General features: G+C 41.5%; 2 protein-coding genes across 16 annotated transcripts in view; one reads left to right on the top strand and one right to left on the bottom strand.

Moving 5' to 3' along the window:
* Nucleotides 1–1,057: 1,057 nt before the first annotated feature.
* skp1 (S-phase kinase-associated protein 1) lies at nucleotides 1,058–8,872 on the top strand. 3 transcript variants are annotated; one of them, XM_026182581.2, is made up of 6 exons: nucleotides 1,058–1,204; nucleotides 2,333–2,432; nucleotides 2,589–2,662; nucleotides 4,059–4,202; nucleotides 7,825–7,965; nucleotides 8,121–8,872. In XM_026182581.2, exons 2-6 carry the CDS (start codon nucleotides 2,336–2,338, stop codon nucleotides 8,154–8,156), a joined length of 492 nt encoding a protein of 163 aa, XP_026038366.1. In that variant the 5' UTR covers nucleotides 1,058–1,204; nucleotides 2,333–2,335; the 3' UTR covers nucleotides 8,157–8,872. The 3 variants fall into 3 exon arrangements, with proteins under 3 accessions (XP_026038366.1, XP_026038364.1, XP_026038367.1); XM_026182579.2 differs by lacking the exon at nucleotides 1,058–1,204 and adding an exon at nucleotides 1,337–1,692; XM_026182582.2 differs by lacking the exon at nucleotides 1,058–1,204 and adding an exon at nucleotides 1,758–2,070.
* tcf7 (transcription factor 7) overlaps nucleotides 8,596–11,050 on the bottom strand; it is a 75,716-nt gene continuing 73,261 nt past the window's right edge. For 6 of the 13 annotated variants that reach the window (XM_026181446.2, XM_026181455.2, XM_026181447.2 and 3 more), the window contains one exon: nucleotides 8,596–10,821. In XM_026181446.2, coding sequence (XP_026037231.1) covers nucleotides 10,434–10,821 — 388 coding nt within the window. In that variant the 3' untranslated portion in view covers nucleotides 8,596–10,433. Of the gene's footprint in view, nucleotides 10,846–11,050 lie in introns of all 13 variants that reach the window. The other 7 variants (XM_026181453.2, XM_026181452.2, XM_080307266.1 and 4 more) reach the window with 3 other exon arrangements.

Below are 11,050 nucleotides of genomic sequence, written 5' to 3'. Positions count from 1 at the left end.
CCAAACAAGAGAGGAGGCTTAGCTGGAGGTGGCAGAGCCGAAGATGTTCAGATTTTTTATTTGGGAGTGAGCAGGATGGACAGGATTAGAAATTGGTATAGCACAGGGACAGTTTAGGTTGAGCAGTTTGGAGATAAAGTTAGAGAGGTGAAGCTGAGATTTTTTGGACATGTGCAGAGAAGACAGAGTTGATATACAGGACAAAGCATGATGAATAGGGAGCTCCCAGGCAGCAGCAGAAGAGCAAGACCACAGACAAGGAAGAAAAGCAGAGGGTTTTTCTGACAGGACAGGATACTGGGGTGATGATTGAGATGATGCTCAGCAGATTGTTAAAGGGAACAACCAGAAGAAAAAGATTATAATTACACAGCAATGTTAAACATCTCAAATGTTTGAGACTTTGCTAGACTGTCTTAGTAAAAAACAGTCTAGAAAAGGTAGGACAGCATTAAAGTGGGCCAATGTACGCTTTAACAACCCCCACCAGGCGTGGAGAGGCATCCAAGCCCTCGCCAACTACATGGCCAGAGCCTTCCAACCCTTAACAGCAGCCTCAAACTTGCAGAGGAGCTCAACACCTTCTTTGCTCAGTTTGAGACCACCACTTGTCCTGCTGGTGGTCAGAAAATAACCTGAAGCTGAAAGTCCTTAAAAGAAAAGAACTCATAATGGACTTCAGGAGGCACAGACAAGTCCACTACCCTCTCATTATAAATGGAGAACAGGTTGACTCTGTCTTCATCTTCAGGTTTCTGGGCACCCACATCTCTGCTGATCTCACCTACAGCCACAACACCAACATCCTGGTAAGGAAGGCCCAGCAGTGGCTGCACTTCCTCCTTGTCCTTAGCCAGGCTAACCTGCAGCAGAAGCTGCTGCTGGCTTTCTACCGCTCCTCAGTGGAGAGCGTGCTCTCCTACTGCCTGGGTAGGCAGAGGCCACAACTGAGAACAGGCTGCCCAGAGGGTAATTAACACCACCCAAAATATAATTGGATGGTCTCCACCCCTGGAGACCATCACTAGGTCCTCCTGTCTAAGGAAAACCAAGACAGGTGACCCCTTGCACCCCGCTCACCACCTGTTTGACCTGCTGGCCTCTGGTCGGTGCCTCAGATCAGTGGAGGCCACACCTCCAGACTCACAAACAGCTTCTTCCCCTGGGTCTTTCGGGCTGTCAACAAACACTATCTCTCTAATGTGTGAGTTGTTTTGTATATTGTTTTGTATACATTCCCTCTTGGCTGTATATATTTCTTCTGTTTGCTTTTTATTCTTGCTGTCCGCCACAGTTGGTGTGGAGCACCCACAATTTCGTTGTACACGTACAATGACAATAAAGGGCTATCCTGTTCTATGCTAATATACGGGGGGAAAGTATGCAAACCTAACATGCCTATCACATTATACTTATACATATATCTTGGAATAATTTAAGAGACTTGGGATATTTCAGAATACCAAAGGCAGAAGGACCCTGAGATTACCAGTCAAAGAAGGGTGGATAATTTGAGCCCATACTTAACCCCTCCACTACGAAGAAAAACGGCGTATTAGTCGCCGGAAGGCAGGCTCAGGCTCTTAGGTTGGTCCAGGGACTACCACCGGTTGTCTGTGTTTGCGCGTCTGTCGAGTGCTGCTGCTGACTACAGAGGAAATTGACCTCTGGATTAGCGTTAAAACAGTCACGGTACGTAGCTTAGTTAGCTCAGGTTGAGTTTTGCAGCTTGGGATGAACTGCTCTTTGTTTAATTTTGCTTGTGTCTTTATTTGAAGAGCCTCGCTGTGGCTGCTAAGAGGCCTCAACTAACGTCGATATTAGGCGTTAGCTTAGCTATAACATTGTGCATGGTAACGCTAGCTTCCTGGTTAGCCTAAATTTTAACCGATAATATTAAAATATTATGGTTGAGCAAAAAGCAGCGAAGACAACTTTTATGTGTTTTAAGTAATAACACGCAACAGCTTCAGTTGTCTATAAACTGTATTCAAATAAAAGGTAGCTGCTCGACTAGCATTGCCGCTGTTTAGCCCGTGTCGTCGGTAGCTAATCGTTGGTTAGCTCGAGGTAAGCTTTAACGTTTGTTTTGAGTTTGTCTAATACTAAGGTCCGCACAGGTAATTTTTAGTTATTTATTTAGTGGGATATTATTACCGTATTCGACTAATAATCATGTAAACGATCTTTTTTGCGATAGCTGACACATTAACTCCCAGACGTAGAATAGCAGATGCTAATGCGTGTTCACTACTAAGGTTCGTAAGTTTGTTTTTTCAGAAGTGTTGTCTCCTTGCACAGGCTTTTAATATCTTAACGTGTTGCCTTATAGATAATGCCCACAATAAAACTACAGAGTTCTGATGGGGAAATCTTCGAGGTGGACGTTGAGATAGCCAAACAGTCTGTCACCATTAAGACCATGCTTGAAGGTAAGTGTTGAATCACGGTAAACGTTTTGGTTATCAAGTCACAACTGCCATAAATAGGACACCCCGCAGTTAACAAATATAGGGTTTATACTTCATTTAATTAAACCATAATATGGACATAGGCTACAAATGTGTAATGTTTGAATCTTTTGACAGATTTGGGAATGGATGATGAAGGAGATGATGATCCCGTTCCCCTTCCTAACGTGAATGCTGCCATCCTCAAGAAGGTACAGAATGCTCATATTGAAGTGTCCAGTGGGTTTTTTGTTCACACACAGACTGTGGGTGGTGTTTTGTTGGATGTGGGAGGGGTTGATTCCTTGCTTCCTGAGATGCTATTAACTAATGGCGTTCATCTCACCTGCTCTGGAGAAGGTTATGTTTTAGATCCATGCTTCCCAAATGGTGTATGTTGTGAGGCAAATGCCCTGGAGTTTTCTTACAACCTTAGTTTATTATAATATGAGCAAGTGATGAATGAGCTGCTTTATCAGCAGACCTACTTGGTACACACTAATTTCCCATACATAGGCAAATTATATTTACCAAAGTTTAACATGGAACCCCAGCCTGTTGTGTGGCCTGACACAAAGGTTCCGATTGATAAGGACGATGAAAATTTGAGAGGGGGAGTGAATGACTTTCTTTGGTAAAGCAAGTAAACACTGGTCCACAGATTTAAAATGAATAAATGTCCGAAGAAAGCAGTGTTAAAGCTACCTCTCATGGCTTTAGGTGGTCAGGGTTGGCAGAAATTGTTTGGCCATATAATCATTTGCTAATCTAAAAAAGAATTTGGAAGAAGAGGCCATAGAATCTGTGTGCCTTGAATTTTTGGGCTTTGCTCGTGGTTGTAGTTGGGAGGCAAATGTAAATGAAAGCGCTAGCTTCTAGCCTGTGATGGTGTCCTCGAAGATGATGTAGACTTTTGTATATGGTGAGAGGGTCTAAGCAGAGCTCGTAAGTGGCAAAGAGTGGTACTTTGTGTCCTGCGGGTAAGCTCGCCTAAGAATTTGAATTGGGTTTGGTTGTCTTCCACTTATAGTTTTAACATTTTAGCACTGCCAGGCTAAAGCTGAAAGAATAAGCTGAAATGATCTTCTGTGCCAGTCAATCAAAACACATCTTAGAAGCACATTGTAATAATCTAGGAAACTTGTGTTATAGCTGGACAGTGTAACAGTGTTATAGCTGGAAAGAGCTGCTGATGTATTTTCTGAGCGTAATGGGCTCAGATGTGGTTCAGAGTTTCAACAAAATCTGAACATCAAAGTTTTGAGGTGGACCTGGAAAAATGGACAAAATGCGATCGTTTCTCATCCTCAGTTTTACCTTTTATTTTCATGCCAGCAAATCATCTAATCACAATTTTGGCAACCGAGAAGTCCTGATTTTTATATATATTTTTTTCTCCTTACTACTCTCATTCCTACACTTTCTTACAAGGAGGTAACGACCTGGAATCTGTGTGAATTGATCCTAATTTGTGGCAAAGAATTGCCATTTAATTTTGGTATTCAAACCTTTTATGGGCAGTTTAAACAGCTGATGGGTGCTGTGCATAATGGGTTACCTTGGTTAAAACCACATGTTTATTTGTTATTGTCCGTCTTTCTTTTTCAGGTGATTCAGTGGTGCACTCATCACAAAGATGACCCCCCTCCTCCTGAGGACGATGAGAACAAGGAGAAAAGGACAGATGACATCCCTGTATGGGATCAGGAGTTCCTCAAAGTGGACCAAGGCACCTTGTTTGAACTCATTCTGGTAAACATACTTGAATTATTTTGCATTTTCTTTGGATTGAACTACAACTAACAGGTGTAAGCAAAACCTTGCCCTATACCTAACCTTAACAGCAACCCCTGCACATGGTTGATTATCACATCATTGCAAATGAATCTTACTGAGTTGTCTATATTTGTATTGAAGCAGTTTTAATAGAAAAAGGACCTTTTTAAAACAAAAGAAAACAAAAACAGTGGTTAACAGATGCTCAGTTAAACTGCAAGCCTGTCAATGGTGTCCCTGCAGTTAGCTACAGTGAAGTATCCCTCCCTTTCTTTGCAGTGACTGTCACATAATCCCACTGATGTGTCTGTCACTTAATCCTCCTTCTCTGAGTCCTGAGCTGCAGCACTTCACCCAACCTTTTTATTTATTTTTTGTTTTTGTTTTTCTTTATGTCCTCCTCCACTGCTTCTTTCCTGGTGCCTCTGTCTTAAGCCAGTTTTTGGTTATGGCCTTCTTTGCTGCAGAAAGGAGAATTTTAGCCAAGTAGTGGTCTTTACATGTACAGCACCTTCAAAGTATCCAAGATACAAAACAAGGCAAGTTCTGGGAATTATATAATCTAATATATCACAGAGAGGTGAGTGAATTTTGACCCAGAAAGTGTGAAATTTTTCTACATTTCTAGAAAATGTGTGTATGATCAGCTTCCAACACTGTTGTTGTGTATTGGTTCGTTTATTTTTAATCTTAGGTGTAATAAAAAAGCAAATTAGTTTTTTCCCAAATGAATTTTCTCCACTTTAATGATTGAGTTGTTTTTATGTTCTTTCCACGTTTCATACCACACTTTCTCAGTGATGTTTTGAAACCAAAGTCCAGTTGTCCTGGTCTAAATTTTTCATCGAAAGCAACCCATTTTAGCAATCCAAGCTCTTTACCAATTCCTAACTCCTTTACTGTGCCATATCATATATTTAATTTAAAGGATATTATCGGGTTCCTATCTTGGTCTTTAGTTATGTATTCAGGCGTCTTTTTTAATACCTATGTTTGTTTGAATTGGGACATGGAGTGTGGAGAGCTCCACATCCTTCCAGCGAGCCCCATAATCATCACTACACCAATATGTTATCTGGCGTATCTGTGCAGCATGAAAATATTCTTTTAAATTCCTTTCTCTCTCTCTCTCTCTCGATCAAAGGCCTTTTTCTTTGTCAAAACGTATCAACTGAGCCGGTATATTGTCTTTATGTAGTTGCTATATAATGTGTAGGGTCCTTCTAATATCTTGTGCCGGTTTATTTTTGACAAAACCTGCTTTGTCCTCCTCTATCAGGTCTGGTATAAATGACTGGAGCCTATTGGCCTGCATCTGAATAGCGCTTTTCTAGTCCCTAAGGACCCCAAAGCGCTTCACACTACATTCAGTCATTCACCCATTCATTCACACACTGGCGATGGCAAGCTACATTGTAGCCACAGCTGCCCTGGGGCGCACTGACAGAGGCGAGGCTGCTGGACACTGGTGCCACCGGGCCCTCTGACCACCACCAGTAGGCAAACATGGGGTTAGTATCTTGCCCAAGGATATTTGGCATGCAGCCTGGGATCAAACCACCCACCTTCTGATTAGTGGCTGACCTGCTCTGCCACCTGAGCTACAGCTACAGCCACCATTAAGACTGCAGTGTAGATTTTATAATCAACATTTAACACTGATATAGGCCTGTCATTTTGGCAGTATTCCTTTTGTGTTTGTGCTTTTGGTAGTACTGTGATAATTGCCTCCCTCCAAGAGAGGGAATCACATGTTTAGTGCGACTCTAACTAAAAGTCAGGTGGAGTAAGGGTATCAGTTCTTTTCCAGATTTCTTATACCATTCAGCAGGAAACCATCACTGGATTTCACCCAACTTTTAACGTTATCTTCTCTTTATTGGGCGTAATGACAAAAGGGTACGATATCACAAGCTATAAAGACAACACTATGCTATGTCGTGTGATTTTAATCGCTGTTTCGTAAGTGTTCAGGTGCTTTCCCAAAAACGGCCAAAAAAAGAACACAAGCTATTCTCTGAAACTACTTTTTAATGGTTTGTGGGTTTGTGCTTCACAACAGTGCTCTCGGTGCCGCATCAGAACTATGATGCGGTCTTAGGGTCAAAAGCTCAACAAACCTACCAACAACTTTTGACATGTGGTGGCGGCGGACAGTAAAAACAAGACCTTCAGCTGGCAGGAGGCAGAGAAACCAAAGCAGAAGGAAAGTTGATGTTTTGCGTTACAATTAAGGGAATTATTCCACATTTGTTTGTATTGACCACAGGAGGCAAACGCTTTTCTCATGCACTCTGTGTGTGGGGTTTTTTCCCCCCGCTAAACAGGTCTCGAAAGGCTTGACATTTTTTTTTTGCTTGAGGTTTTAAATGTTAAGGTTGTGCTTTACACTGAGAAGTCCAAATACTTATGTGAATTAATGCATTTATAGTGTTGTAGCTTGTGTTGTATAGTTGTCTCCCAAGTACTCTGTGTGAGAGAGAGGGAGAGCGGCGTGCATTCATATAGTTGAGCTGTGGAAATGGCATTTTTCTTTATGTATTCAAACTTCACAGTTGGCAAAATCTACTTGAATCTACAAGGACCTGTCACAGGTCTGTGAAATATCCTACTGGCTGTAGCAGAATTGGTTTAAATGGAAATGGTCTGGCTCTGGAGTGCTGATCCAGAGTCAGCAGCTGGAGTTGATAAATAGTGGCTTTTTTTTTTCTTTCTTTTTTTTAAATTGTAATCACTTTTATGCACCTTTCTATATACAGTGTTTATTTTCTCTTGTAGTCCTTTTAATATGCTTCATCTTTCTTAGAAAAATTATTTCTTATACTTTATTTATTTCGCTCAGTGGCCAGTTCAAGCAAGACACAAATGTTGCTTAGCAACAGCTGGAGGTCTGGTGGTTTGGGCAACTGTGTTTAGAAGAGGGAGGGATTTGGAAAGACTCATTTATTCATTTAAAAATAAAAAAATTAAAAAAAATTTTCCCCTCCACCTTTCTCAACGTGTGAAACAACATGGAGTGATGTTGAGGTTCATGTAAAATGTAACCTTAGCAATGCCTGGAAGAGATGGATAAATGGGTGGTGTGTCTGTAGCTTCGTGGAAATGAAAGCGACGGTCCTGCGTCAGTAACCTGAGTTGACCCCACCCCCCGTGACTTGAATATGTTTACAAGCACAAAGGCTGAGAGGAAGGGGTTCAGAAGAGCACAGCAGCTGCTCCTGTGCCTTATGAAAATCAATGCAGAAGTCTTATTAAGCAATCACTGCTCAGCATATGTAAGGCTAAATGGTTTCTACAGGGTAATTTACTTAAGGACGATGGGAAAGGTGTGGTGTGTGGGGGTTTTTTGTTTTGTTTTTTAAAATAAATTGTATATAAATGCTTTTCAGGGATAACTATCATCCCTCATCAGACTGGATTGGTAATTCAAAATACGCTTTTTACTTTATTCAGGTGTAAATAACAAATCCAAAACACAATATGCTTTGTTGGGTTCAGAGATCTAAGTGTTGCTGAGGTATCAGTTGTCCTTGTGTGCTCTTTCACCGCCTCCCTCCCTCCTGCAGCTCCTCATTCATATCTCCATGTTTCTGTTTAGGCCGCCAACTATTTGGACATCAAAGGCCTGTTAGATGTCACCTGCAAGACGGTGGCCAACATGATCAAAGGCAAAACCCCAGAGGAGATCAGGAAGACTTTCAACATCAAAAATGATTTCACAGAGGAGGAGGAAGCCCAGGTACTTATTCCAACCCATCAGCTGTCTGTCAGAAAACAAAAGACTTTCATAAGCAACGAGAAATCACTTGGATGTTGCGGATGGGATTAAAATGGTGATCACAAAGTTGCCTTCCACACCTTTGTGGATTATTAATTTGTCCCTCTCTTCCGCAGGTACGCAAAGAGAACCAGTGGTGTGAAGAAAAATAAGAGGAAGATCTTGCCAACACTACCACACTGAAAAGGATTCTCTCTGCTAACTGGTTGCACTGGCGTTGTTCATACTTGTTAATATTTACATTTAGTATATTTAGAGCCACATCCCTCGCTCCCCCACCACCATCACTTTTCCTTAATTTCTGATAATAGCATGACTATTTTAACTTGCCTGTGTGGTGTCATTAATTTAAAGCCAAGCTCTCTTCTGTTTGCGCACACTCACGTTGTGTATTGACATAAAATAAATGGTCCTGGTTTCACGGCTTTGTATCCTTTTAAAGATTCGAAGACTCCTCAGATTTCCCCTGTTATTAACTGCTCTGCCTTTTGTTTTGTTTTTTTTTTTTTTTGTTTTTTTTTTAAACTTGACATTGTTTTCTTTTAGGTTAAGTGAATGAATAAAATGCATTTTTTGACAATGGATATGCGAGGGTGAATTTGTTTTCTTCTTTTTGCTCTGTAAATGTGTCCATTTTGTGAAACCATGTCAAGGAGACGTTTATAGGAAAAGTGAAGTTTGAGGTAGAATGATTACTTTGTTTTTAAATGCATAATGTCCCCCTGGACTCGAAGTACTTGTGTTATCACGCAGCGTTGGGTAACACATGCGCTGTTGTAGCGAATTGAAAACTTTTCCCAGTTAAGCTCTGATGCTGGTTTTTGGGATGCTCAAACATACTGAAGGAGTAAATAAAACATTAAATGGATGGTGTCTGTCACTTTTTGTTTTTAGTTGTGGTTGGTGGGGGTCTAAATCTCAAGGAATCGTGGACCAGATAGTCAAAACACTTTATTACAACAATCAAAAACACAATAACACATCAAAGGCATTTAAAAGAAAAAATAAAATAAAATGCTGGACATCTTTGAGGTGCTGCCACTATTGCAAACTACTTCTAGCACAATAGCTCTCTCTGGTGGAGGGAAACTATATTGCTGTACAAAAAAACTCAGCTTCTAGTTTGTCCACAGAGTAGAAACTAAGCAGAAAAGAAAATTAAAGCCTTATTAAAAAAATCAAAATGTCTGTTACGTTAGCTGTAAAAATGCAGAGTAAGACCATGACACTTGACAAAAAAAACTTTGCACAAGACAAACGAATGTATTGCTTTAAGAAATGGTAGAAACTAACTTTTTTTTTAAAAGAATATTTTTTAAACTTTTTTTTTTAAATTTTTTTTTACACAAAACCATATAAAAGTTTAATTATAAAACTTTACAACACAATGCAATATAATAGTACCCATTTGGTCTCAGTTTAATCTGCTGCGCTGGAAAATGTTCAAAGGAAAACAAGACTTAAAAGACAATAACACTCTTCTGAGGGATTCCCACCTGTAGAAAGCCTGACCTTAAAAATCATGAGATTCATACAAAAAAATACCACTAATTATGCAAAAACACAAACAATGTAACAGTTGGTGAAGCCATAGATTGACAGCCTGAAAGTGCCTAAAAGTAATGTGAACTTCAGAATTTTCTTTTTAAAACTGCTGGAAATATATATTTATATATTTTTTGTCAAAGAAGCTGCACAAGTATTCATGAAAATGTTTGGGGAAGAAAAAGGGGGAAACTTAGAGTCAGACTGTGTAATGGCAGCTATTGAAAGTGAATCCATGCCTCTTGGAATCTGAGGTTCTGCTGGTCAGGTTGGGTGGCAGTTGGTCCTTGCTCCCCTCTTGTGGTTCTTATAAATGGGTGATAACATTTCCAGGAGATGGATGTGATGGTGAAGCTTTAAGAGTAAAAGTATGTCAGATTGTCATCGCTATGGAGTTACTTATCCATAAAGTATGATAATCACTTCAGTTGAGTTTTAACTGCAGCAGGTGGAGCCAAAGAACCGCAATCATTTTTTTATTGTTTTGTTTTTGCATGCACCTTAGCATTGCTCGCTACTATGTGTTCTAAAGCTGGTGGATTTTTGGTCACCAGTTCAGTGACTGGATCCTTCAAATTGGCTTGTGTCCTCAGCTTAATGTAATGTCACGTGACAGATCTCTTTGAGAAGGACTTTGTGACCGTAAAAATGCAGATATTGATGAATCCAGCCTCTGAACTAAGAGACAGCTACTGTCCTACTGAGGATAGGGTGGGGTAGGGGAGGGATCGATGCCTTCAACTTGCTCCTTTTTCTGTAACATCAAATGAACCTCAGGGGGAGGGGGTGTACATAAAACTGATGTCAGCTGATGAGGATGATCGTAACGGCTCTGGAGGAAGCTGAGGAGTGTGGGGGTTGTTGATGCGAGCAGACCACAGCCATCACTGGGTCTCTGTTAGCACTTTGAGAGAGAGTCCTGCGGCCTTGGCGGCCGACAGCACCGACGGGCTGTGCGTCTGCTTGCTGGACAGTTCCGGGTGTGCGTGGGGGTGCTTTGCTGCGAGCGTGCGGAGGTCCCCGCGTTTGCCGGCAGACTGCTGCGGAGTTAAGCGCGTGTGTGAGAGTGCATGCGCTGGCGGAGACAAGGGGAGACGTGCCGAAGGGGAGGTGGGCGGCGGGGAGCAGCCCGGGGAGGGGGGCCGCTGGAGCTGGAAGAGACGGTGTCGGGCGGGAGAAGGGGACGGGGGAGAGTCTATAGCACTTAAATCTGAAGAAGTTGGGCTGGGGCAGCCTCCTCCTTGAAGGTAGCGAATGCACTTCTTTTTCCTCCTAGGAACAGTCAGAGAGAGTTATCTGTGAATAAAGTGTGGATGGTAAATGTCAGCAGGCTTTAGTGAAGATGCAACATTCACACTGAGGTCAATGAGCAGGGACACAAATGGACACAGCGAACAATAGCAGTATGTGGATGTCTCTACGTGAAGGAGGTCAGTTCCAGAGCAATGTAAATGCCACCATTTGCACATTGTGAGTCTCTGTGCGTTTATGGCGAAAGGGT

This window comes from Astatotilapia calliptera, chromosome 10 (genome assembly GCF_964374335.1).
Source record: "Astatotilapia calliptera chromosome 10, fAstCal68.1, whole genome shotgun sequence".
NCBI classification, from domain to species: Eukaryota; Metazoa; Chordata; class Actinopteri; order Cichliformes; family Cichlidae; genus Astatotilapia; species Astatotilapia calliptera.
Note: the sequence above shows the minus strand (reverse complement) of the source record. Positions and strands in the feature narration are given on the sequence as shown.